This window comes from Ceratotherium simum, chromosome 16, assembly GCF_057802395.1.
Source record: "Ceratotherium simum simum isolate JZ-2026a chromosome 16, ASM5780239v1, whole genome shotgun sequence".
NCBI classification, from domain to species: Eukaryota; Metazoa; Chordata; class Mammalia; order Perissodactyla; family Rhinocerotidae; genus Ceratotherium; species Ceratotherium simum.
In genome coordinates, this window is record NC_141915.1 from 42100205 (window position 1) to 42126967 (window position 26763).

The 26763-nt window shown below is 53.1% G+C and overlaps 3 protein-coding genes across 3 annotated transcripts; 2 read left to right on the plus strand and 1 right to left on the minus strand.

Annotated features, from left to right (window-relative positions):
- Positions 1-50: 50 nt before the first annotated feature.
- IFI35 (interferon induced protein 35) lies at positions 51-10800 on the plus strand. The gene is made up of 7 exons (XM_004434409.3): positions 51-1746; positions 8966-9064; positions 9418-9565; positions 9638-9744; positions 9847-10033; positions 10129-10235; positions 10455-10800. The coding sequence occupies exons 1-7, from the start codon at positions 1744-1746 to the stop codon at positions 10644-10646; spliced, it is 843 nt and encodes a 280-aa protein (XP_004434466.2). The 5' UTR covers positions 51-1743; the 3' UTR covers positions 10647-10800.
- A 142-nt stretch (positions 10801-10942) lies between these two features.
- On the minus strand, positions 10943-17851 carry VAT1 (vesicle amine transport 1). The gene is made up of 6 exons (XM_004434408.3): positions 17385-17851; positions 14200-14407; positions 13628-13798; positions 13435-13524; positions 12634-12875; positions 10943-12477 (listed from the first exon to the last, which is right to left on the minus strand). Exons 1-6 carry the CDS (start codon positions 17799-17801, stop codon positions 12394-12396), a joined length of 1212 nt encoding a protein of 403 aa, XP_004434465.1. The 5' UTR covers positions 17802-17851; the 3' UTR covers positions 10943-12393.
- Positions 17852-19329: 1478 nt separating this feature from the next.
- On the plus strand, positions 19330-25170 carry RND2 (Rho family GTPase 2). Its single transcript, XM_004434407.3, has 5 exons — positions 19330-19501; positions 19978-20065; positions 20862-20971; positions 21729-21863; positions 22079-25170. The coding sequence occupies exons 1-5, from the start codon at positions 19400-19402 to the stop codon at positions 22343-22345; spliced, it is 702 nt and encodes a 233-aa protein (XP_004434464.1). The 5' UTR covers positions 19330-19399; the 3' UTR covers positions 22346-25170.
- Positions 25171-26763: the final 1593 nt, after the last annotated feature.

Genomic DNA, 26763 nt, shown 5'->3' on the forward strand with positions numbered 1-26763 from the left:
TATTGACTGAGACAGAGCATTCATATGATGAGACACTGGGTAGAGGATGAGGGGCTGTGGGGAAATATAAAGGCTTGATCTGCCTTTGTGAGACTTGGGCTACTTCTGTCCTCAGCCCCATAGGCTGCCCCTTGATAGGTAAAGTGTGATAACTGTTTTCCCAGAAGGGCTGCTCTTGACATCTTTAGGTGCAGGATTGTTTAGCATCCCTGGCTTCGACCCATTACATACCAAGAGAACTCTCCCCCCACCCCACCCCCATTGTGAAAACCAAAGGCCCCTCTGAGTAGGCATCAGTTGCTTTGGATTGAGAACCACTAACCTGAAGCTGTTTATTGAACCACAGAGTGCCAGCATCCCACCCTGTGACTTAGATTTAGCGGGTCAGAATTTCTAGCAATTTGTCAGGTGATACGAGGCTGCTCATGACCACACTAGAGAACTGCTCTAGATAATAGGGATGGGTGCCAATGACAAAAGCCTGAGCCCCAGAGCAGCCAGGGAGAAGTCCCCAAATGGCCTGGCTAGCAAAGGTTGGCAAGAAAGTGTGATTCAGGGGGCTTGGGCACTGGGTTTGTAACCACTGTGTTGCAGCAAAGGCGTTTGGCCTTTCTATCTGGGATTTTACCTTTAGATGCTTAACTGTGACCCTGTTGTACTGATGAGATAGGTGCTCCAGCTGAGCTGGTTCTAAGTCACTAGATGGACCCAGGATTCAAACAGGCCTATTTATTAAGCCTTGCACTTGGCACACTTGCACCTGGGATGGGGGCTTGTTGAGAAAGGGGTTCGGTAAGTTCCTCGTAGTGGAAAAACCCTGGACTAAGTGAAAATAATAGAAAAATATGCAGTTTTTTACACAGTTGCATTTGACTCTCACCATTAAGTATTGGGCATCTCTACTGCAGTGGACTCCTGTTAGAGCTTGCCTACTCAACAGTCACAAATGGAACTGAACTTAAACCTTCCTCTGGCTAAAGATTCAGCAGGTTCCTTCCACTCTGCCTCAAGGTCCAAGTTCAAATACTGTTCCAACCCGGTTTTGATAAACACTTCACTTCCCAGCAGTGTGATCTTGGACAAGTTCCTGTACTTATGTGTCTCCGAAGTTTAGAAGCTCATCTGTAAAATGGAGATAGAAACAGCTTCGTGGGGTTGTCTTGAGTAAATTCATGTAAAGCAGAACCCATGTTGGGCACATAGCGTAGCTCTCAACAAATTCTGGCTATTTACTACACCTTTGTGAACTTGAAGGGGCTTTATCTGTCCTGGTTGCATTTCTCATTCAATTATTAAAGTTCTCATGTGCCCAGCGTCATTCTAGGCTCTAGGGAAAATGCTCATTAACAAAGCAGACAAATCTACCAATGGGCTTGTGCTGGGATTGATAGGCTGGGAATGAATGGTCGATTGGAGCCAGAGTTGAGTTTGCAGTTGCTTGTGGGGTAGCTGCCCCTGAGGCCTTAGACAGCCAGGTGTAGTCAGGGAACTTCAAAGACCAGGAAGACTCCTCCCAGGGGTGGAGAAACCGTCTGGAGGCGTGTGAGCACGGAAGGACAGCGATTTCCCTGAAGCGAAAGTGGAAGCAAAGAGCCTGCATGCAAACAAATGTATTTCAGGCCCCGCTAGGCTAGCAGGGACCAAAGCCCCTCAGAAGTCAAAAGAAAGAGTTTAATCGCCATAGACTCTGCCACTTTTGCCCAGATCTGAAGCCTCAGCTCTTGCCAACGAGACCCCAGACCCATGGTAAGTGAGGAAGAGACTTGGGGGGTGGGGAGAAGCAAAGGAGCACTCCTCTTGCCTGGGAATCTACAGGTGTCTCAGGGCCTGGTGGCCAGGCCTCTTCCTGCCCATCTCAGATCTGCTGAAGATCTGGGGAGAAACGGCTGGGATTACCTCTCCCCTGTGGAGTTGGTCCACTAACCTATTGCCTCAAAAACAATTCTCCTATAACCTGCACCTCAGGAGCTCATGAATTGCTTGTGTGAATGTGCATTTTTCTGGAGATAGAACCCATGGTTTTCATTAGATACTCAAAGAGTTCTGTGACCCAAAAAGTTTAAGAATTGCTCACACTTTTATCTCCTGAGATCTTCCGGAACAAATTCTCCTCCTCCTTATATTTCCATCTCAACTGAACCTTGCCCTCTTCAGGGTCAGAGGAAGTGTTCCTCCTCTGAGAGGTAACCTTCCCCCTGTCTGCTGTGGTTCTCCCTTTCTGATGCGTGAACACCCCTACTCCCCAAGCATGGGGAGGACTGTCCCCTGCCTGTTCATCATTGAGCCCCACTGCCTTGAACTGTGCCTGGTGTGCAGTAGGCACTCAATAAACAGCTGTAGAATGAATGAATCTCATCCCCTCTCCGGTTTCTTCAGTCTTGCCCTCCCTGATACTACTCCATCTGTTACAAATGCACAGATCTGGGGCCAGCCCAGTGGTGTAGTGGTTAAGTTCACACACTTCACTTCAGCAACCTGGGGTTTGCAGGTTTGCATCCTGGGCGGGGACCTACACACTACTCGTAAAGCCATGCTGTGGAGGCATCCCACATACAAAATAGAGGAAGATGGGCATAGGTGTTAGCTCAGTGACAATCTTCCTCAAGCAAAAAGAGGAAGATTGGCAACAGATGTTAGCTCAGGGCCAATCTTCCTCACCAAAAAACAAAACAAAACAAATACACAGATCTCTCACTTGGAAATATTTCATTTGCCCCTCAAATGTAATAAGAAAGACCTCAGGCTCTAGAGCCAACCTGCCTGGTTCCAAATCCTGGTTCCTCCAGTTGTGTGGCCCTGGGCAGATTATTAGCCTCTCTAAGGTTTACAGTCTGAGCTCCATTTCCCTATCTATAAGGTGGGCATGATAATAACACTTCCTCACAAGGATACCTGCCTATAAGAATTAAACTAGATAATCCATAAGTTAATACAGTAAAAACTTAGCACACTGCTTGGCACATACTAAGTACACAATACGTGTTTGTTGTTAATATTGTCAACCTTTCAGAACCCCAGTTCCCCAGGATTATCTTGACTTGCCCCCTACCCCACTCCTACCTTTCTTCTGAAACTTCTCCCCTAAAGGGCCTTTACATATTAGAAAAGAAAGAAGGAAGGTGGGTTCAGGAAACTATTTTTTCAAACCACGCTAAGTTCATTATTGAGAGACAACCTCTATAAATAAAATTTTGGGGGCCGGCCCGGTGGCGCAAGGGATTAAGTGCGCACGCTCTTTTTTTTTTTAAAGATTTTATTTATTTATTTTTTCCCCCCAAAGCCCCAGTAGATAGTTGTATGTCATAGCTGCACATCCTTCTAGTTGCTGTATGTGGGACTCGGCCTCAGGATGGACGGAGAAGTGGTGCCTCGGTGCGCGCCCGGGATCCGAACCCGGGCCACCAGCATCAGAGCGCGCGCACTTAACCACCAAGCCACGGGGCCGGCCAGCACGCTCTTAAGATTAAGTGTGGCAGCCCGGGGTTCGCCAGTTCGGATCCCGGGCGCGCACTGACGCACTGCTTGGCAAGCCATGCTGTGGCGGCGTCCCATATAAAGTGGAGGAAGATGGGCACGGATGTTAGCCCAGGGCCAGTCTTCCTCAGCCAAAAAAAAAAAAGAGGATTGGCAGATGTTAGCACAGGGCTGATCTCCTCACACACACAAAAAAAATTATAAATAAAATTTTGGTGTCCATCTGGCCAGAGTTTTATATGCATTAATAAATATCCTTAGGAATTGAAACTTTTTAAATTAACAGCATAGGGATCATACTTTACATACAGTTTTATATATTGCCTTTGTGGCTTATTGTGAGCATTTTTCCATGTTGTTAAATGTTCTTCAATAATGTCTTTTAATTGCTACCTAATATTTTATATTTATTTAGCTATTCCTCTATTGTTAGACATGTGGATTTCTTTTTTTCTCTTGTAAACAAAACTACCATAATAATCTTTTTTGTTGGTGGTGAGTAAGATTGTCCCTGAGCTAACATCTGTGCCAATCTTCCTCTATTTTGTATGTGGGACGCCACCACAGCATGGCTTGATGAGCGATGTGTAGGTCCACACCTGGGATCCAAACCTGCAAACCCCTGGCCGCCAAAACAGAGCACACAAACTTAACCACTATGCCACAGGGCCAGCTCCTACAATAATAATCTTTGTACATGAACTTCTGACCATTTCCTTATGATAAGTAGGACTGTTCTTTTGTTGCTTAATCGCAGTGGTCATTCTCCTTCTTCATCTTAGTGGGCCTGTTAGCAGCATTTGCCACAGCTGCCCAGTACCCCTCCTTGAAATGCGTTCTTCACAGACTTGCTCCTCCTCTGGGTTCACTAGCCACTCTTGCATTCTCCTTGGCTGGTGCTTCTTTGTTCCCTGACTTCTTAGTATTGGATGCCAGCCCTTGGAGATCAGCCCTTGGACCTCTCTCTATATATACCCACCCCATTGTTGATTTCATTTAATTTTGTGACTTTTTGTTCTTTCATTTAGTTTTGTGACTTTTATCTCCTCTGCGTGGATAATTCTCAAATTTATATTCCAGGCCTGGTCCTCATCCCTGAATGCTACATCGGTAGAGGCAACTGCCACTCTATGAATCTACTGGGATGTCAGATAGACACTTCAGGGCCGGCCCCGAAGCATAGTGGTTAAGTTCAGCACACTCCACGTCAGTGGCCCAGGTTCACAGGTTGGGATCCCGAGCACAGACCTACACCACTTGTCAGCCATACTGTGACCACGACCCACATACAAAATAGAGGAAGATGGGCACAGATGTTAGCTCAAGGACAATCTTCCTCAAGCAAAAAAAGAGGAAGATTGGCAACAGATGTTAGCTCAGGGTGAATCTTCCTCAGCAAAAAAAAAAAAAAAAAAAGGCACTTCATACCTAACATGTTCAAAATAAACCCCTAATTTTCTGCCCCAAATCTCTTCCACGCACAGTCTTCCCCATCTCAGCAGATGGCTCTTATCCCCTCTATATACTCAGGCCAAAAAGCTTAGAGTCATCTCAGACTCCTCTCTGTCTTCCACATCCTATTTCCAATCCATCGGCAACTTCAGTCAATCTAGACTTCACTGCTCCTCACCACCTCCACTGCTAGCACCTAGTCCAAGCCACCAAGGTGAGACACTACCCACCAAGTGAGACATCGCTCACCTGGATGCTGTCATGGCCTCCTCAGTGGTCTCCCTGCTTGTGCCCTTTCCCCACATCAGTCTATTCACACAACAGCCAAATAATCCTGTTGACATTTAAGCCTGCCTATGGCTTTCCACCTCATGTGCTGTAAAAGGCCCTGTGTGATCCGACCCAGTTTCCTCTGTGACTTCATCTCCAGCCACTCTTCCCTCACTCCCTCTGCTCCAGCCACATTGGCCTCTTTGCTTTTTCTCAAATACACCTGACAAACTCCCACCACAGGGCCTTTGCACTTGCCGTTCCCTCTGCATAGAACTTTCCCCTGCATGTACACATGGCTTGCTCCTTCATCTCCTTCGAGTATATGATCAAATATCTCAGCAAGACCCACTCTGATCACCCCATTTTTTTTTTTTTTTTTGTGAGGATGATCGGCCTGGAGTTAACATCCAATGCCAATCCTCCTCTTTTTGCCGAGGAAGATTGGCCGTGGGCTAACATCTGTGCCGATATTTCTCTACTTTATATGGGATGCCACCACAGCATGGCTTGACAAGCAGTGCATTGGTGCGAGTCCTAGATCCAGGCCTGCGACCCCCGGGCCACTAAAGCGGAGCGCATGCACTTAACCGCTACGCCACCGGGCCAGCCCCTGATCACCCCATTTAAAACTGTATTCCAACATTCTCTGTCCTCCCTTCCCTGCTTTATTTTTGTCTATAACACTTATCACTAACATATTATAGATTTTACTTATTCTGTTTATTGCCTGGCTCACCCCCTAGAATGTAAACTCCACAACGGAATTTTGTCTGGTGTGTTCACCACTGTGTCCCCAGAGTCTGGCACATGACAGATGCTCAGTAGCTGATTGTTGAATGAGTGAATGAGTGAGCAGTGAGCAAGTGGATTTCCTGTAGCCCTCCGTTTCTTGCAGCTCCATTTCATCCCTCCTCCTCCTCTGTGTCTCTGACACGACCCAGTCCTAGCCCTGGCCCTGCTTACCTCTGACCATGCCTCCCTTTGCTTTTCTGCATTCCTTTATCTCTCCTGACCGCTGACTAGGTATCCTCAAAGATTACATGTTTAAAGCTCTGTGCCTCAAAGAGCTCTTCCATCCTCTTGGCTTCACTATGACCACATGCTGCTCTCACTCAGAGTCCTACCCACTACCTCCTGTCCCTGATCCTATGTCTCTTCGGCGGCCTTGGGTTTCACTTACTCTGGCCCAGTAGTTAACCTTGACAAACCTTGGGTTCCTCATCTATAAAATAGGAGTTATTAAAATAGAAAATATGGGGCCGGCCCCGTGGCGTAGCGGTTAAGTGCACCCGCTCCGCTGCTGGCAGCATGGGTTCGGATCCTGGGTGCGCACCGACGCACCGCTTGTCAGGCCGTGCTGTGGCGGCGTCCCATATAAAGTGGAGGAAGATGGGCACGGATGTTAGGCCAGGGCCAGTCTTCCTCAGCAAAAAGAGGAGGATTGGCATGGATGTTAGCTCAGGGCTGGTCTTCCTCACACACACACACAAAAACCCACATCCATGTCCATGACTTCACTCCCCCTTTCAGAAATCTTCACTAGTTCCCCATTTCCTACTGATGCCAAATCTAAACTCCTCTGCTCAAATGGTTCTTTAAAAACTCTTTTTATGAAGCTATTGTTTATTTATTTTTATTAAGCTCTTTATTACATAGCATTGTCAATGACTAGATTTTCAAACAATTATATATAATTAGATCAAGACTTAAAGCAGAAGTAAAAAGAGGATGGACAGGACGAAATCCAGCCCAATAATATATTTCATGTTTCATATATTTTTTAAATTGAGCTATCTTTTTCAAATAAAAATCCAGATTTCTATAATTTTATTTATTTATTTATTTTCCCCCCAAAGCCCCAGTAGATAGTTGTGTGTCATAGCTGCACATCCTTCTAGTTGCTGTATGTGGGATGCAGCCTCAGCATGGCCGGAGAAGCCGGGCGGCGTCCGTGCATGCCTGGGATCCGACCCCAGGCTGCCAACAGCAGAGCGCGCGCACTTAACCGCTAAGCCACGGGGCCGGCCCTAAAAATCCAGATTTCTGATTTACCTTAAAAATGGGAAGATATAGGATACTGGAACCACATTCTCATGTGAAAAAACTTGGTTAGAGCTGAGAAGAGGTTGCCACTTTAGCGGGGCCACGCGCTCGCCAGTTTGTCAGAGTCCCCACCACTCCCTATCATACCACACTGGCTCCCTGGACGCACTGATGTCATCTAACAGGCCCTTAAAGGCACTGAGTTTGCAACCCCTTATTTACAGAATATAAAGAACTAGGTACCTCTCTCATTACTCATAAACCAGCATTATTTGGTCAAGCCCTGGTTTTCCTCTGCTTAAAATAGAGCAAATTCACACTGAATTTCTTCAATGCCCTCTGTAATATGCTCCCATTCTGCCATTTGTTCACTTCATTCATTCATTCAACACACATTTACTGAATGCCTGTGTTGTGCCAGGGACTCTGCTGAACCCTGGGGCTGCAGAGCTGACGAGGACAGAGTCTCGTTTTCCCAAGCGAGTCACATTTCTCTGAGCTGACCTTATTTATCAGGCTTCCCAGCCACGGGGTGAACTCTGCCAGCTAATGTCTGCTCCATCCCACAAACAAAGGTGCATTTATTCGTATCCCTGGTGTCATTCCCTGCCCCTGTTGTCAGCTCGCTCTCTCTGGAGCTGCTCCAAATCACACCCAGCCTGAAAGGCTGCTTGGTGCAGTGGAAAAGGTGGCAGACACGGGACAAGCTGGTAGATGTGGGGTAAATTACTCCCCTACCCTGGGTTTGATTTCTTCACTATAAGCACAGATTACCAGTCTGGAGTCAGACTGTCTAGGGCTGAATGACTTCGGGCAAGTCACTTAACCTCTCTGAGCTTCCTCATAGGTAAAATAAGGATAAGAGGGTATTTAGGACCTCCGGTAGTGTGGCGGTTAAGTTCGTGCATTCCTCTTAGGTGGCCCAGGGTTCGCGGTTCAGATGCTGGGCGCGGACCTACTTACTCACCGTTCATCAAGCCATGCTGAGACGGCGTCCCACATAGAGGAACTAGAAGGACCTACAACTAGGATATACAACTATGGGCTTTGGGGAGTAAAAAAAAAAAGAGGAAGATTGGCAACAGATGTTAGCTCAGAGCCAATCTTCCTAAAAAAAAAAAGAGGGTATTTATCTCCTAGGGTTGTTGCAAGAATTGAGTGACATAAGTCATATAAAGGGCTTAGCACAGTGCCTGACATATAGTAAGTGCTTACTAAATGTTAGCTAATAGTAATGATGACATTTGGTAACTCTAAGCCCCCACTCCTCCTGGAGGCCTCCCTGGTTATTTTAACTCCTGTGGGACTGTCCCTCCTCCAAACTCTGCTGTCCTTCACAATCAGTCGTGTGAGTTGTGCTCTGTCTTGGGCACTGTTTTGTACAGGCCTGAGGACTGGATCCTTGTCTGCCACTGTATCAGTGCCTGGTACCTCGTAGCAGGAGCTCAATCAGTGTTTGTTCAACTCCAGGTCTCCAGTAATGAACCAGCCATGGCTGCTGCAAAGGCTCCCGCCCTTTCAAGAGCAGCTGAGATGAGGGCAGCCACGCCCTGAGTAGAGTGGGCCAGGACCAGTCCAGGGCAGGGGAAAGGGATTGGGTTGTTCTTGGGCTGAACATCAACTCTGTTCCTGGAGAGTCCAGAATAGAGACCCCCTTCCCCTGGGCTCGTTCATTCTCTGGAAAGGCAGGTAGATATCTAGTTGTTTGCCTCTGCTTTAACAGGCCCTCCGTGCCCTTCAGGAGGAACAGGTCAGACTAAAGATGAGGCTGCAGGAGCTGAAGCAGCTCAAACAGGAGCTAAGGGACTCCCCCCAAGACAAGGTAAGCTGGGAGAGGGAGTGTGGCCTGGTAGAAAGAACTTGAGAATTCTTAGTTTCCCCCCTGTCTCTGCCACTTCCTTGTTGTGTGACTTTGAGTATGTTATTTGAACTCTCTGAACCTGTTTTCTTGTCTGTAAAGTGGAGCTACCTACCTCGAAGGCTCATGTGAGGACAAACTAAGATCTTTTATGTAAAGTTCATCCACTCATTTATCCAGTTCTTCCGTCAATAAATGTATTCATCCCTGGCACTCAGCATCAGTCACATGGAACTAGAGACACTTTCCGCCTGGGAGGGAGTGGGGGACTCTCCCACCCTTGAAGGCTGCATCAGCCTCCCCTCCCCCACCTCTAGGTCCCATTCCCAATGCCTGAGGTCCCCCTGGTGTTCCGCGGACACACTCAGCAGGGCAGGGAAGTGCCCAAGTCCTTGGTTTCCAACCTACGGATCCACTACCCTCTGCCTGGAGGCTCTGCTCTGGTCACCTTTGATGACCCCAAGGGTGAGCTCTGGGGGAAGCCTTGGGAGGGAGGCTGGGCGGCTTCCCAGTACTGACCCTGCTCCCCCTACCCAGTGGCCCAGCAGTTGCTACAACAAAAGGAGCATAAGATCCTCATGGAAGAGTGCTGGCTGCCGGTGCAGGTCCAGCCCTTGGAGCTGCCCATGGTGACCACCATCCAGGTGCGAGAACTGCAGGGTCCCAGGACATGCAGGGGGCACCATGCACCTGGGTGTAGGGGAGTGGGGCTGTGCCTGGGACCACTCCTTCCTGTCTCCTCCTAGGTGTCCAGCCAGATGAGTGACCGGAAAGTACTGGTCAGCGGGTTTCCTGCCAGTCTCAGGCTGAGTGAGGAGGAGCTGCTAGACAAGCTGGAGATCTTCTTTGGCAAGACCAGGAATGGGGGTGGTGATGTGGAGACTCGGGAACTGCTGCAAGGGGGTGTCATGCTGGGCTTTGCCAGGGATGGAGGTAAGGGCCTTGCCGGGGAGATTAGAGCAGATCCATCAGGCTATGGGAGAGGAGAGCCCTTGATGCTAAAGGGGTGCCCCTCCCTGTCCCTGCAGTGGCCCAGCGCCTGTGCCAGATTGGCAAGTTCACAGTGCCACTGGGTCGGCAGCAGTGCCCTCTGAGAGTCTCTCCCTACATGAGCGGGGAGATCCAGAAGGCCGAGGTAAGTGGGAAGATGGAGAATGGAGGCTGGGCCAGCTAACCTGTCTGCCTGCCAGAAACCTGCCCAAGGAAGGATCGGAGCCCCCAAACCCCACTGACCTACCTGCTGCCAGCCTCTCTAGGCCTCCTGCCTTGCTCCCGTGGGCACTGGCTGCCCCAACCTCTGCCCCTGGCCCCTGATTCTTATAAGCCTTTGCCCCTCTCCCGGCTCCTTTTCCAGATCACGTACCGGCCAGTGATCCAGTCAGTGCTGGTGCTCAACATTCCTAACGTCCTGGACCCCCCGGAGCTGCATGATATCCTGGAGATTCACTTCCAGAAGCCCACCCGTGGGGGTGGAGAGGTGGAGGCCCTGACAGTCGTACCCCAGGGACAGAGGGGCCTGGCGGTCTTCACCGCCCAGTCGGGCTAGGAGCCTGCCCTTCTCATCTGCCAAGGTTCTCAAACCAGGCTGGGGTTGGGTGCACGTGTATGAGAGAGCTTATGCTGGTCAACAGCGGGCAGGGATTATGAGTTGTGAAACGTTGCCCGGGAACAGTAAAAGTGCCTGCATAGTGTGATCTTCTTCCTCATTTCAGTTCATGAAAGGAAACTTGATTTGGGCATGGAAGGCTGTGGGGGAGGGAAGAAACCCTACCCTTCCACTATCAGCACTGGCCTTCCAAGAGCTCACCTTCCCCTCCACTCTCAGAGGCAACATCCAGGACCCAGGGTTTGGCTTTTTATTGACACAAACACAAAGGCAGCTTCGGTAATGGGGTGGGGTTCACAAAAGCAGAAATCGCACTTCCCCCCATTAGGCCTCATGAAGAGGATGAGCCCCTCCCCCACCTCCCAATGGCAACGGCTGGGGCAATAACCCTCCCTAATTCTAACTCAGAGAGCAGAGGGAGTTACACCTCTACCCCAGGAAGTCCCCACTTTGGTTCCAATGGCCCAGGTCCTAAACCACTCCATTGACTCCCCTGCACCATCTCCCCACCCATATAAACAAAGTTTGGGGGCCGAGTTTGAAAAGCTGCCTCTCTGCTCTGAGAAGGCAGTGGGCCTCCCCTGACGACATGGGCATGTGCTTTGAGTTTTACTTTGGTCCCAGAACAAGACACAGACAGCACTGCCTCTCAGAGCTCTGGCTAGTAAATGCCACACCTATCTGCAAGGCTGAGAAAGCTTCCCAGCCTCTTTCTCCTCAACCACCACAGAGAAATGACAGCCCCAGGGACAGGACATAGCACAGACCCTGGGAGGCTAGGGGCTGGCCCCCCACCCACTGGCACACACAGATTTTTGGCAGTGTTGTGGGACTGGGGGGGAGCAAAACCCCAGCTCCACCAGAACAAAGAAGGCACTGGGGAGAACAGGGGTGGAGAAGGAGGTGTGAGACAGGGACCCCCCCACACATACACAAGCACAGGTTTTCTGTTGCTAAGGCACTGAGAACAAATCCAGAGAACTCAGTGAAGGGTGGGGGGCTCTGTGTCCCTCCAGCAGAGTCGTGGCCTAGGGGAGCAGGCCTGATTCCCTCCCTTGTAAGAGGCAACCTTGGTTAGGAGTGGCAGAAAACCTGGAGGTGGAAGAAGCCCAGTTGTGCTTAAGAACTTGGGGACGGAGGACGAGGCCATGCAACGAGGCAACAGAGTTCAGAGGTGGGCGCTGTCGGCCCAGGTTGAAGGGACACTAGAGCGAGACAGGGACATGCTGGACTCACAGAGATCGGCCCCACATCCTGAGCTGACATTTCAATTCTTTGGGGAGGTGGTGGGGCAGGGGCAGGAGGGGAGGTGAGGCGGAGGCGGAAGCACACAGAACAGGACGGAAGGGACTGGCTGACCTTGGCACAAAAGCAGCACAGCAGGCCCGGGGGAGGGTGGGGGCAGGAAGCAGCCAGCCTCCCTCTGACCCTCCCTGTCCCCTTGGCAGGGCCCAGACATCCAAGTGGTCACTTCCCAACCTCTTCAGAGGGCAGGTAGCAGGGAGGGGGCAGCCCTGACTAAAGAGAAAGAACAGGGCAAGGGAGAGGTCATCACCACGAAGACCTTCAGGGGAGGGAGGGCAGAGCATTACGATAGAGGATGAAATGCTGCGAGAGTCTGAGGGCCAACAAAACTTGGCTTCCCAGCGTCTCTCTTCCCGGGTCTGAGGGTCTCCCAGCCCCCACACTAGTTCTCCTTCTCTGGTCCAGGCACCAGGATGACTTTGCCCACATTCTTCTTCTCCTGCATCTGCCTCATGGCATCCGCCACCTGGTAGAGGAAGACAAGACTGCTCCCAATGCCATCCAGCCCCTCCAGAGAGCCAGCCTAAAGGAGTCAGCCCTCCTCTTCCCAGGAATCCTACCCCTGGGACCCCAGCCTTCACGGGTTCTACCCAGGCCCTCCCTGTAGAGCCATCACACTCACCTTCTCGAAGGGCCACACCGAGTCAATGTGGGGTTTGATGTGGCCCTGGTTGTACAGAGCCAGGAGGCGGGCCACCACCCCACTGACCAGCTCCACCTCGCCCTCCAGGTAGCCCAGGTGGAAGCCGCACACAGCTCGGTTGGCCGGCAGCAGCTGTAGAGCTGTCACGCTGAACTGATTCCACCACGTGCGTGCCAGGGCCATCAGGTTCCGCTTGGGGCCCGTCAGCAAGTTGGCCATTCCTGAGGGACGAGGAGACACAGCCTGTGAATCCAGGTGCCAGGCACATCCCTGTGTGTCTGGATCTGTGCTTTGTCTGCTCCTTGCGGGCCCCTTACCATTATCCACACCAGCGCCAGGGAGTGACAGGATAATACCCCCCTGCTGGCCACCGGGCCCTAATGGACTCCAGCTGACTCAGAAATTGCTCTAATATTTATTTGTTTGTTTATTTTTTGAGTGAAATAGTTTTTTCAATGAAAATGCAGCTTGCCCAAGAAGCCCAGGAGGGTAGGACAGAGGAAGGCAGACTGGTTGATTTTGCATCAGGAATAATCCCCAAACAGAAGCGTAGAAAGAGCACAGAATTTACTGTGACTTGTATGAAAAGCTGTGAGAGAATGACAGTAGCTGCACCCAGGAGGCAGCCATCTGAGTGCAACAGCCAGGACCATCCTAACCCTGCTGCTCTCTCCAGAGCACCTGAGTCCCTGCTCCTTCTTCATTCAAAGCCCTGGGCCATCCCTCAGTCCATCCTGCTTCCCCTCATGGCCCCTCTCCATCCTCAGCCCACTGACTCACCATACGTGACCACTTTGCCCATGGGTTTGAGGAGGTTGTAGCCCTTGGCAGTATCTGACCCACCCAGAGGATCCATGACGATATCCACTCCTGTCACAGAGCAGGGGACCCAGAAACGGCATTAGAATCCACAGATCTGGAGATCCCCTCCCTGTCCCGTGCCATCCTACCCCTTCCCATACTCTGACCCCACCTTTGGGGGAGATCTTCTTGATCTCATCCACGTAGTCAGTCGTGTGGTAGTCGATGGGGTGTGTGACCCCGTTCTCCTTCAGCACCTCGTGCTTGCTGGCCGAGGCTGTTCCGAACACTGTCACATTCTCCACTGTGCGGCACAGCTGCACGGCAGCCATACCCACACCCCCTGCAGTAAGACATTTTCACAGGGAGGGGATATGGAGTCACCCCGCCACCACTCTCCATTCTTGCCTCTCGAGGACCCAGACCATCACCTTCCTTTTGCCTGGGCTCACTTTGAGGCTTTCTCCCCTCATCCCATGTCCAAAATCCATGATTAAGAATTGGAGGGAGGGTGGCTAGCAAGGAGCGGGTGCTGGGCGAGGGCACATTGCTATGGATAGCACACCAGGCTGGACCTGGTCCCTGAATGTTGCCACAGCAACAATACTGCAGAGGCCTCTGCGCACCATAAGCCCAGGCAGCCTGGTGTTGCCATGACAACAGTCCAGACAGGCTGCAGGGAAGGGGCCTGGAAGGAAATCTGGGTGGGATAAGTAGGGGGGATAAAGGGAGAAGGCTTGTCACCTGCAGCCATGTGTACCAAGACGCTGTGGCCAGGCCGTAGGTTGCCAAAGTCAAAGAGGACCATGTAGGCGGTGATGTAATTGACCAGTAAAGCAGCGGCTTCCTCAAAGGTCATGGCCTCAGGTATCAGGAAGGTCTGGGCCGAGGACACAGTCACCTCCTCCTGCCACATGCCCGACCGGATCAACACCATCACCCGGTCCCCTACCTTGAAGAATGGAAGAAGAGCATCATTCAGTCATTCATTCATTCACCCACTGGCAATTTATAACCTTCCACTATGTACAAGGCCCTCTTTCTGGCAATGAAGTCGCAGTAGAAGCAGCAGCAGTAGTTGTTGTAATAATAATAATAATAATATCAACAAAAACAATAACAACTTACCTTTATTGAGTGCTTACCGAGGGCCAGGGCCTATTGTAAGTGCTTTATATAAAACGTTCAATTAATCCTTACATCAGCTCTTTGAGGTAGATACTATCCTTATCTCCATTCTACAGATCTTACACTTCACTGTTGTGTAAGATCCCTGAATGCAAGAAGCTTACAGTTAGGGCGGCACGAAGTGCTGCTGAAGAGATCAAACTGCTTTGGTTAAAAAAATGAGCTCCAGCTGCTGGCGGTCCGGGTTCCGATCCCGGGCGCGCACCAACGCACTGCTTCTCTGGCCATGCTGAGGCCGCGTCCCACATGCAGCAACTAGAGGGATGTGCAGCTACGACATACAACTATCTACTGGGGCTTTGGGGGAAAAAATAAATAAATAAATAAAATTATTAAAAAAATGGGCTCCACTGTTTACTGACAGTGTGACCTTGGGCAAATAAAAATTATTTAACCTTTTTGAGCCCCCGTTTTCCTATGTAAAATAGGGCAGTTATGAGGATTAAGTGGCAAAAAAAAATCACTCAGTGATTTTTAGCCCAATGTCTGGCACATAGTAAGCACTTAGCAGTGTTAGCTAATAATAATCACAATAATGATAACACCAACAGCAAGGAGGGGAGGTCACCAATCCAACAACTGAAGGAAGAAGGCAGGGTGTCGTAAGGGCCATATCAAAATGAAAAGAAAGGTCTCTGAGCAGTTAGGGCTGGGTGCCGTCACCTCAGGAGAAGTGCTTGAGCCAGCACTGGGGGCCCAGAAAACACCTTCACCCAGAGATGGGGGGAGGGGTGATGGACAAGGAGAGCCACACAATCCACCCACCAGGAAAAGGCATTTTTTCCCCTCCTCTCAGCCACCTGCATAAGAGCCTCCTTGCAGGAGGGAAAGTGGGCAAAGAAAATGGAACCTTTCCCTCCAGCTTAGCAACTGGGGTCAAGGGGAGGACAGGAGAAAGGGGGCCAGTCTCAGGAGAAAGGAAGGCCTCTCCTTGCTCTCTGAAGAGAGTGGAGAGGGAGGTGTGGGTGCTGTTCCAGGACAATCCCGGTCTGTCTTGGACCCTGCCAGGAATGTTGGGAATTCTGTATATTAACAAGACTTGGGAGTCCATGGGGAAGGGGGATGGGACTCCCACACACTCCCTTTTTCATGTCCTCAAGCCCCCGCACGCCAGTGATGAGGAGGACTGAGGGCAGGTTGGGATCTCTCTCTGCAAGCACTGGCCTGAGATCAGGTCTGGAGAATGGAGCATTTCACCCCAGGACTCAGGACTAGCCGACTCGGAAATAACCCAGGAGAGCTTGGAAAAGTACAATGGTCAGTCCAGGTCGTGGCCCGTTCCAGGTCTGGCCCATTGCTCACCCCTCAGCCCATCAAAGGGCATGGCCATGATCCCTCCCCAGCCCAGATATCAGGAGGGAGGGAGGGCTCTCCCCACGGAATCCAGCTCTTACATCAGATTCTTGCTCTGGACAGGATATCCTGTATTTACCAAGCGGAAAGTGTGGGGAGGGGAGGTAAGGTGGGTGGCCTTCAGCAGTAACATGAACTACAACTCCCCCTACCAAAAAAAAAAATCCTCTTAGCACCTTCTCAAGAGTGGCATTATTTAGAAGCGGAAAGGGTGGGGCCAGAGCTGGATCCAGGGAGAAGCCCTTTAAGGAGGAGATGTTTTCTTGTACAATAAATCCAAGAATTCCCGCTCTGGGATGTGAGACTGGCAGGACTCGAAAGACGAAGGCTGCATCTAAGGGGGCCTGATTTGAAAAGAAACGCCTAAACAAACGACGTGCAAAGGCCTCACCCCAGGTCGCCCAAAAAGTTGGTCATTTGGAACTCGCTGGTGTCCGGGGTTGTGGCCAAGATGAACGATAAACGAAAAGGAGAAAGAGACCGGCAGAGATGGGCTAACCTGCTCCCGCTGCCACACCCCCTACCCTAGTCCAAATGGACACCGCCAGGATTTCTGAGGGTCTTCGGCAAGGAAGGCAGAGGCGGGTTCTGCTTAAACGTTCCCAAGGTTCCCAAGGGCAGCCCGGGGTCGTGGCCCCATGGCTGAGTCATTGGAGGAGGAGATACTGCAGTCACGGGAGACAGAGAGTCCAAGACAAAGATTCAGAGACCCGGTCTCGCCCCCTTCCACCGCAAGATCAGACTGGCAGTGTACGGCCGGTGGTGGTCGTGTTGGTGGCGAGGTGGCAGGCTCCCACTCCTCCATGATGGGCGTGCCTCTTCTCTTTGGCCCTGCTCTGGGAGCGGCGCCTCACACCCCCACAGACCACGGGGCTGCATGTGACTAGGGCTCTGGCTCGGCCATGCGCCCCCGCCCAACCCCGACTATACAGCTCAAGCTCCCTCGGGGAAAGAGGCACTAACTGTCACTCAGGGTCACAGACCATAATTACCCGGGGAGTATTTGGTGGACAGGGGTACAGGTGTGGTTTTACGGGGCGGGGGGGGGGGGGGGGCGGGGAGGTCATTGTGCGCATGCGCGTGGGCGCCTTATTGTTTCCCCCCACTACTGCCACCATCGCCGCTTCTGGTCGGCGGCCACAATTAAAAATGGTTGGGGAGGGGGCGATAACTCCATCTCCACCCCCCACCTCTAAATATAAATCCAATTCTCCAGGAGCCTCAGAACACAGGCTCTTTTCCTTCCATGCTGGTCTACCCGGGTTCGTGCCAATTTCCCCCGCTCTGCCACACCCCCCGGCGCCCGCCCACTCGTGCCCCGCTGCCCCGCTGCCCCGCGGCCTGCGCAGCCTTTCCCCGTCCTGCCCTGCGCTGGCCCGCTCACTCACCTTGCGGTCGGTGACTCCCTCGCCCACGGCGATCACGACGCCCGCGCCCTCCAAGCCCGGAGTGACGGGCGGCGGCGGCAGCCGGTCATACAGCCCCTGCCGAGCCATCAGGTCGGCGAAGTTGAGCCCGCAGGCCCGGACGCGCAGCGTCAGCTGGCCGGGCCCGGGGGCCGGGGGCGCGGCCGCTCGGCTCTGCAGCTTCACCTTGTCGTAGCCGCCGAAGCCAGTGAGCACCAGGCAGCGCAGCGGCGGCGACGGCGGCGGAGACGCGGCGGCGACCCCCTCGGAGGCCGCGGGCGGCTGGGCGTCGCTGGCTGCCTCGGCATTCGAGGGCTGCGAAGAGGCGTCTTCTCTGGCCCCTGCCTCGGCCGCTGCCACCACAGTGGCCGCCTCGGCTACCTCTCTCTCGGCGGACATGGCTGGGACTCCCGACGTGCGCGCACAGCTGGACCGAGGGTGCACAGCTGGGGAGGGCGGGGCGCGCGTCAGGCCTTGCGGCGGCTGCTGACTCCTAGCGGGCGGGGCGGGGCGCCGGGCCGGAGGCGGGGCCTCACGCGCGGACTTAAAGGGCCAGGGCCACCGTGCGGGTGCCACGGGAGCGCGAAAAGGAGACAAGGAACGTCTGGGGACAGACCCGCGCGAGGGCATTCTTGGGCTCATGCAGATTGCGATTTTATTTATTTATTTGTTCATAATAAACCTTATGCAAGTTAAAAAATATGTTAAGGGACAGTCTGAAGGACGATCCCCAAACCTGAGCTTACATCAGATTTGGGGAGCCAGCCACCTGTGGGCCGAAACCCTATCAAGTTGTTTCTCAGGCTCTGACTCTACCCATATGTGACCCATTTCGTGTGGTCTTGTAGTGGCAAACTTGGAGCAGGGATATCAAGTCTTTAAAACTTTCCATCTGACTTTGTTAAGGCTCTGTGCCTCAATTTTCCCTTCTGTAAAATGGTGATAATGTTGCTTGCTCTCGTTATCTTTACAGGGTAAACATAAAATTAAGTCGAGTGTCCTCGATTTAAAGAAGCGTTTTTAAAAGGTAAAAGATGCCAGGAAAAAAAGGTAAAAGATGCCATGCAAATGCAAAACAGTGGTTCGATTATTGTTAGACTCCAGATCAAGCCTGAAATGACTTTAGAGCTTGTCTCTGGCTCCAGCAAGGCTGTCACTCTGGGCAGTTCTATCTTCCTCTACTTCCTCCCGGTCTCTGTCTCTCCGAAGAATCCACCAGAGGACGCAGCTCCTCCAAAACTTTCGACCCTGAGCTTGGCTGGAGAAACTCAGTCCACACTTTCCTGCTAGTGCAGGCTCGCCGTTAAGTCACCACAGCCCCAGACTAGGCCATCCGTTGCCATGGGGACGGAAAGCCATGATGTCACCATTGTCCGGGTGGGTGTGTTGGAGTCCATACCCTCATATCCCCAAGACTCCCTGCCCGGACATGAGAGTGGAGGAGGGAGACCAAACCAAAAAGTCTCCCTCCTTTCCCCACCATCTCGCGCCCCCTCCTGTTCAGGAAGTGGATGGCTGCCCACGCGCGTGTCCGCACTAGCAGACCGGCGTGCACGCGTGGGCACGCAGACGGCCGAGCCTCGCGCGTGTACGGCTCCCACCCTACCCTTCAGAACTTCACCCGAACTGCGCTCCGCCCCCATCCCCAAGGAAGTCAAATCAGTCAAATCAGCCCGGCTCGGCCAGCCTCAAACCAGCAGGATCTCACCGGCGTGCTAAAGGCCTGCTCCTGGGCCTCGGTTTCCCCGGGCCCCGCCCAGCTCTTCTGGGCCCCGCCCCCCGGCTGCGCGGGCAGGAGGCGGGGCCGGGGGCGCGGCCGCCAGGCTGAGGGCGGGGCGCAGGAGGGGGCCGCGGGTCCCCGGCAGGGGCTTGGCGCGGGCCCGCGAGATGCCGGTGTCCGTGGCCCGAGCGGCTGCAGCTGCAGCTGCAGCGGCGGGGGTGGCGGCAGCGGGGCCCCAGAGGGGGGCTGCGCAGGGGGCCGGCGCGTAGCCGGGACTATGGAGGGGCAGAGCGGCCGCTGTAAGATCGTGGTGGTGGGGGACGCGGAGTGCGGCAAGACGGCGCTGCTGCAGGTGTTCGCCAAGGACGCCTACCCCGGGGTGAGGGACCCGCGTCTTGGGAGGGGGGCGCTGAGGCCGCGGAGGTGGCTGACTGGGGCCCGGGGGCGGACGGAAATGGGTGCTAGGGTAACCAGAGACGAGAGAGAGGGTCTCGGAGGGCCGGGGGAGGCGTTGGGGTCTCTGGAGGGACTGCAGAGGATTGGGGTGGGAGGAGTTGGGGAGCAGGTGAGATGAATGGGGTTTGGGGGAACCAAATCGTCCCGGAGGGGACGCTAGGGGAATGTCGGGGGTCCAGGGCATCAGAGAGGGGAAGAACTAGGGGCTGAAGGGACCGGGAGCGGGTCTGGGAGCCTAGCAGAGATTCCGCTAAGGCAGCCGCTCCCAGTATCTCTCCTTTGCCCAACACCGGACCAACTTGTGTCCAGGGGCTGGGTTGGACGGGGCGTGGGAATGAGGAGGGCATCTGTCTGGGGTGAAGACTGGAGGCTCTCATCTTGACCCATCCGTGTCTGCAGAGTTATGTCCCCACCGTGTTTGAGAACTACACCGCGAGCTTTGAGATCGACAAGCGCCGCATTGAGCTCAACATGTGGGACACTTCAGGTAGCCAAGTCCCTCGGGGTCACCCTGACTTCCAAGGCCTCCACCCTAACCCCTCCCTTGGCTAGACTCTTAGGCTCCAGGTCAGCTCAGCCCATCCATCCAATTCTAGGAGGAAGGAAAATCAATTTTCTGCTTAAAGCCAGGGAAACTGAGGTAGAGCTTGTGAGCCACATAGAAACGGTGTCCTGAAGGAGAAAGCCCAGTATCCCATCCTCTCAGCTGGATTCTACCTACCTAGGAAAGTTGGGAAGGAATGGCTTTTATTTTGGAACATGTTTCTTAGGAGCTAGGACTGGATTTAGGAAAGACATTTAGAAATTTCTTTGAGGCTCAGGCAACTACTTCTCTAGACTGAACTATAGAAATCTGAGATCAAGTCCCAAGAAGTTGAGAGCGGTCTGCCCCTGCTCCTCCCCCTCCTCCAAAAAAGGAGGAGGGTTTTTATTTTTACTGGCTCCCCTGGAGGGCTTTAGATGTCTGTCAAAGCCCTGAGAGCACATGCAAAATTTTGTGGGAATGTCAAGATTTCATGAGCTTCTCAAAGACTCAAAAAGATTGATTACTTTTAGAGAAACCTCTAGGGAAGTGGAGAGCTGTTTTCTGCTGTTTAACCTCCCCTTTGGCTGCTCTCCTCCTTGGAGAAACACAGACTCCTTGATGAGAATTAATAACTGCTCTTTTCCATTCTCTGCTCCTAGCGTCCCTTGACCAGGATTGCTAAGGTCTCCCATTCCCTTCCAGGCCTCCCACCCACTCAGGACCCTCGTCTGTCCCCTCCCTCCCTGTTTTCTCTTAGGTTCCTCTTACTATGATAACGTCCGGCCTCTGGCCTATCCTGATTCAGATGCTGTGCTCATCTGCTTCGACATTAGCCGACCCGAAACGCTGGACAGTGTCCTCAAGAAGGTGGGAGCCTGGGGAAGCAGGACAGCTAGACTGAGGGGGACCAGAAACCATGGTCTTGGCACAGTGTGGGCCAGGAGAGGGTAGTGACAACTGGGGCATGACCATCAGCTGGAGAGTGTGTGAAGCTCTCATTCTTCCCCCCTACCCCCACTTCCTGGAAATCAGTCCTCAGAGCTGGATACTGCATCTGAGGGAGATGGAAGAGAGCAGGGAGAAGTGTTCAAGGGATTCCTTAATCCACTTTCCCCATCTCCTTGGGTGTGGGAGCCCCAGTTGGAGGGGATGGGAATGCTGTCCCTGGAGCTCTGGAAAGCCCTTTGGTCTCCTCTCAAGGCCCCTATTTCCATGAGAAAAGCCATGGTGAATGGACACAAGTCAGCTAAGGCAGCCCCCGGTTCCCAGGGTTCCCAGGCGCAGGAGGGGAGGGGGGGATTGATCTGTTCCCAGGAACAAATTTGGGAAGGAAGGTGGGAATGGGAAGATTTCCAGGCTGGCAGACCCTTCATGGCCCCTGAGGTAGAAGCAAGGCTCCCGACCCTATAGCCCCAACCCAGCCCTCTCCTCCCTCCCCTTCTCCCACACCCCATCCTGCTTTTAGCTCAAGCCCGCCATCCCCATCCCCTTGCTCACATGGGAGAGTCCAGAGGGGGGCATGGTTCTGCATGCTGTGAGGAAGGGTGTCCTCCTGATGTGGAGCAAGAGTTCACCCTGTGCCTCTTTCTACCCCACCATAACTCTATTTTCTTTCCCCAAATAGTGGCAAGGGGAGACTCAGGAGTTTTGCCCCAATGCCAAGGTTGTGCTGGTTGGCTGTAAACTGGACATGCGGACTGACCTGGCCACACTGAGGGAGCTGTCCAAGCAGAGACTTATCCCTGTTACACATGAGCAGGTGGGCCCCTTGACCTTTGACCTAGTCCCAGCCTAGACCTCTTACCTCTGCCCCTCCGGATCTCTGATTTGGAAACACTCTACTTGGCACATCCCTTGCCCTGGCTTGTGACCTCTGACCTGATCCCTTGACACCTCCCAACCCTCAGCCTCCCTACTTCTTGCTGAGCCGGAGGCTAAGCCCCACAACTTCCTCCATGCACTCCATCCTTCCAGGGCACTGTGCTGGCCAAGCAGGTGGGGGCTGTGTCCTACGTGGAGTGCTCCTCCCGGTCCTCTGAGCGCAGCGTCAGGGATGTCTTCCATGTGGCCACAGTGGCCTCCCTTGGCCGTGGCCATAGGCAGCTGCGCCGTACTGACTCACGCCGGGGACTGCAGCGATCCACGCAGCTGGCGGGACGGCCGGACCAGGGGAACGGGAATGGGACCGGGACCGAGGGCGAGATACACAAGGATCGAGCCAAGAGCTGCAACCTCATGTGAGGGGCCGGGATGGGGCAGAATGTGAGTGAGGAGGGGTGGTGAAGGGCACAACTGTCCCCTGCCTGCGCCCGGGCTTCCTGACCTCCTGACTCTGGCTGGGACTTCAGGGCACGCCGAGTGAGCAATTCTTTTGGGCAGGGGAGCTGGAGGCAGAAGGGTGCCACCATTCCTCACATCCTTGTCACCCTCCCCTCCACAGGAAGTTGAGGGAGCTAGCACGGCAGGCATGGCAGGCATGTGGGCAGGCATGGCAGGCATGTGGGTGTCTGGAGCTGGGATGGGGCAGGAGGGTTGGGGAAGCTGGCATCAAGCAGTGACCTTGGTTCGGTATATGAATGGTGCCTTCCCTCCCCACCCCCAGTCCCCATATCCTGCTCCTGGCTTCCTTCCCTAAGGAAAGTATCCATTCTATGACCTTCCCTTTTCCTCTCCTTTCACTTCTACAGCTGTTCTCACTCATTCTAACCTCCAGGCAACATGCACTAAATTAAAAAGCAACTTCAGAAGCCCCTGCCCCCATCTACCCACCGGTCCTAGCTCCCTCCCTCCCGTCCCCCAACAGTCCCCAAATAAAGCCCGTGTCCATGGAAAATGACTGTGGCTTTAGTTTTATTGCTTTCTAAAAAACCAGTCTACCAATTTCTAGCAGCAGAAGGAAAGTTAGACTTCAGGAAGGACTTTCCTGTCTATGCCTACAGATGGAGCAGAGGAAAAAGCTGTGGGCTGGAGCAGCAGTGTCCTTTTAGGAGCCAAGGTGGGGGAGTGAGATAGCTTGGGAATATTCATCTCCGTTAATGAGACAATCCTAAGGCCATTAGGGGGTTTTAAAGTGGACTGATGTGCAATTCATTACTCAGCCCAGCTGGGGCCCCCTGCTAGTGTGGGAGGGGTCCTGCTGAAGTGGTCCAGGCCCCTTGCTCACCATCTCCACCCCTAGCTTGGAATCTGATGGTGCCTTGGGAATTGTGGGGCTAGAAAGGGCATCAGAAGCCTCCACATCACAGAAGTAAACCATGTGCAGGGTGAAGTTTCCCAGCAGGACAGTAGTTTGATTCTGGGGTCTCCTCAGAGGTGGGGGCAGGGGCTCTTACCCTCTTTCCATCCTGAGCTCCTTGATGATTTTGGAGGGAGCGTCAGCAGTGAGTTTAGGGTCACACCCCGACACCCAACTCCCTGGAGAAGGGAAGCCGATGGAGGGACCGGCTGGAGCCCTTGTTGTCAGGAAAGACAGTGCTGGTCTGTTTTCTCCAGAGTCTCGTTTCACATTGTCCTGTATTCCCTCCCTGGCTCTGGTCCCACTGGCCTCTTTTCGGTGACATTCTCCCCCAGGAACTATCCCTGGCCCTCCCCTCCCCCAGCCCCAGCCAGTTCTTCCAGACACACTCTGGGAGAGAACACAGACCTTATTACCCTCCCATCTGCTGGGATCCCCCTAATTCACAGCCTGTCCCTCCCTCATTCATTCAGCAAATATGTACTGAGCACCAACTGTGTGCCAGACACTGGCTTGGGATTCTGAAAGGACCAGTCTCCATGCTCTGGAGGCTAGCCCAGTGGGGAAGAGAGGTACCCCAGGTGTGGCCATGCCTTGGCTATGGGAGCCAGTCATCTCAGCTAGGTCCTGAGGGTTGAAGAGGAATTTGCCAGGCAGGGAAGGGGTAGGAAAGGCACCCTGGGTAGAGGGTGCAGCATGTGGAAACAAGTGGAGATGAGAAAGCGTATGGCACAGTTGGGTTGGGGCTGCCATGGAGGGGAGGGCAGAAGAGAAGGCTGGGAAGGTACATCAGGGCCACTGCAGGGCCCACAAAGGAACCAGGACTTCATTTTAAGGATGTAAGGAGGCACCAGGGATTTCAAGCAGAGAATGAAGTGACCAGATTTGGTTTTCAGATAGACGGTTATCTGCATGAAGTGATGGGGGTTGAGGGATTCAGCTCTGAGATGTGTCATTTAAAATAGCCTCTCCTTTCCCTATGCCAGGGCCCAGTCTTGAGAGAAAAGGAAATCCCACACACTGCTGGCTCATCAGACACCCCTTTCCCTCTCACTCCTGCAGGACCCTCTCCTGGTCCATCTCAGCCAGTCTCCTCAAGGATTCTGGGACAGCTTCAAGAGCACTGGGCACCCCACCCTCTCAAACCGAGACCTGGTTAGGGGCCTCTGAGACCCTCCTCAAGGACACTGAGTCCTAGATTGAGGGTACTAGAGAAGGCTGGGGCCCAGCTAGGTGGCTCTGTCTGGTCCCAGAGGACTGACCCTTCCCCCACAGGGACCTGCCATACCATTGATTTGGGATTTTTGGTCCTGTGGCTTCTTTTCTCCGCTTTGGACTTTGGTAGAAAGCAGGCTCAAGCCTGTAGCTGCCAAAGTGCAGTGTTTGTGCCCCCTCTCTTCTCCAAACCTCCCTCTCTTGCTGTGCTCAGGGAATGCAAAAGCATTTCAATATCTGCCTAAAGCAAACATAATTAGGAAGATAAATCAGCTGGAGGAACCCCCAAAGTTTAATCTATTTCCAGTACCACTGGGAACAGATTTTGGTCGCCTCTGCAGGTCTGTGTTGCCAGACATTTTATTTTCTGGGAGAGGGCTGTGCCCCTGGGCTGAGGAGCCCAGTAAGTGGGAGGAGAGAATGGGGATATTCCTAGATCCTGAAAAGCCCCTGTGGGCTGGAGGGAGGGAACCTTACCCCCACCGCCAACACAGATGCAGGAGTCAGACACAGCTTCCTCTTCTGCAGCTGTTTCCCCCACAAATTAGACACCCGTTTGGGAAACAATGTAGCCTCGTTAATCATTTAATGAAATAAACAACTAATCATGCTGCGATGCTGCCAGTGTTTCTTAACCTCTGCAATCAGCCCGCCCAGGAGGGAAGAGGGAGAGGGAAGGGATGGGGCAGGGACTTGGTCTAATCTCTGAAATGCTTCTGCTGACAGAGGGTCATCCCCTGTGACTCCAGCCTTCCCAGGAGAGAGTCATAAAAAGAGCTTGAGATTTGGAGGCAGAGGTCCGAGGGCCTGGGTCCTAGCTCTGCTGTTTCCCCCCTGGGGAGCCTTTGGCGAGGCCCTGCGCCCCTCTGAACCTCATTTTGGAAAAGGGAGCTTATCACATCTACCTTGTGTTGTTGAACAAGATCCAGAGAGGGGAAAGGATGTAGAAAAGCTGTTTGACCCTTTAAAGGGGCCTGAGCTGATGTACAACATAGACATCTGGGCTTGAGTGCTTCTGAGCTGGGCCTGAGGGAATCAGGAAAGGCTTCTTGGAGGGGGCTTCTTGTGCTGGGGATTCAAAGGCTGGAGGAAGGCCAAAAGACAAGGGGGAGGTCGCTGTGTCTCATTCCCACACCTATCCTGCGGGCTAGAGAGAGAGCTTTAGTGACTCCTCCAAAGGCTGAGGTCCTTTGGTCCCCATTTTTCTGAACTCCCCCCATTACCTTTTCTTAAGTCTCTGGGTGAGGACCCCATGTTGCAGTAGTGAGCCCACCCCAGATATACTCAGACGGGTCCTGCAGGCTGAGGAAAGTGGGGGGAAGGGGTCACATCCCCGAGGTTCCCGGTGGATACCAGATCCCTGGCAGGCAATCCTGGTACAGCTCTCTCCCCCTACACTCCTCTCTCTTCCCCAGGAAAGGGGTTCAGCTCTTCTGAGTATCCCTCCTTCCCTCTCTGCCGACAAAGGAGTTTCTTCTACACCGTGCAGCCCTTCTCCTGCCTTCCTACTTCCAGCTGGCTTCCCAGGTCTCTCTCCACCTCTAGTCAATCCCCTACTCCCTCTCCTTAAGGCTGGGGGTGAGGGTCAGAGAGAGGGGAGACTCCAGGTCCAGGCTGGTGGGGTGATTCCCAAGCAGCTACCCTCCCACAGCCAGAGAGACAAGAGAGACACATACATAAGTGCCCCTCCCCCCCAAGAAAATGCCTCTGCTGTTGACTCCTAAATAACAGATGTCTGTCTGCATATTAATGAGATTGGACAAATAATTGGTGAGTTTTTCATTCAGTGTCAAAATTAACCCGGAGGCCTTATGTTCATGCACACAGACACCCACCCACCCCCGACTCTCCCCTTCCTCCAGAGCACAATGAGACAGACGCAGATGCTGGCAAGCTTGATCCACAAAGGGGAGGGCAGAAAGGGAACTGGGAGGAGGTGTCAGCAGGAGGGAGACCTCCACAGTCTGAGTCTGGGTTTGTCAGGTTTCTCTGTCTTCATCAGTTTCCCCAGCCCCCTAGGGGCAAATCTTGCATTTGTGAGATTTCACCACTATGCAGTAGGGGCCCAGAGGAAGATGGGAGCCAAAGGGTAGAGAGGCTTGTGGCGGGAAGCAGGCCCTGCCTAGAGGGGAGCAACAAAGCAGTGGCTTCCTTCAGTGAAGTTGTGCCTCCCATGAGCCTGGAATCAGCAGGCCCCTTACCCTGCTTT

Coding starts and splice junctions, on each gene's coding strand:
- IFI35 (XM_004434409.3), top strand. Junction 9,566..9,637: donor CACCTTTGATGACCCCAAGG/GTGAGCTCTGGG, acceptor CCCCCTACCCAG/TGGCCCAGCAGTTGCTACAA. Junction 10,034..10,128: donor GGGCTTTGCCAGGGATGGAG/GTAAGGGCCTTG, acceptor CTGTCCCTGCAG/TGGCCCAGCGCCTGTGCCAG.
- VAT1 (XM_004434408.3), bottom strand. CDS start 17,801: ATGTCCGCCGAGAGAGAGGTAGCCGAGGCGGCCACTGTGGTGGCAGCG. Junction 14,408..17,384: donor AGGGAGTCACCGACCGCAAG/GTGAGTGAGCGG, acceptor CCATTCTTCAAG/GTAGGGGACCGGGTGATGGT. Junction 12,876..13,434: donor GGGCAAAGTGGTCACGTATG/GTGAGTCAGTGG, acceptor CTCGTCCCTCAG/GAATGGCCAACTTGCTGACG.
- RND2 (XM_004434407.3), top strand. CDS start 19,400: ATGGAGGGGCAGAGCGGCCGCTGTAAGATCGTGGTGGTGGGGGACGCG. Junction 19,502..19,977: donor CCAAGGACGCCTACCCCGGG/GTGAGGGACCCG, acceptor CCGTGTCTGCAG/AGTTATGTCCCCACCGTGTT. Junction 20,066..20,861: donor CAACATGTGGGACACTTCAG/GTAGCCAAGTCC, acceptor GTTTTCTCTTAG/GTTCCTCTTACTATGATAAC.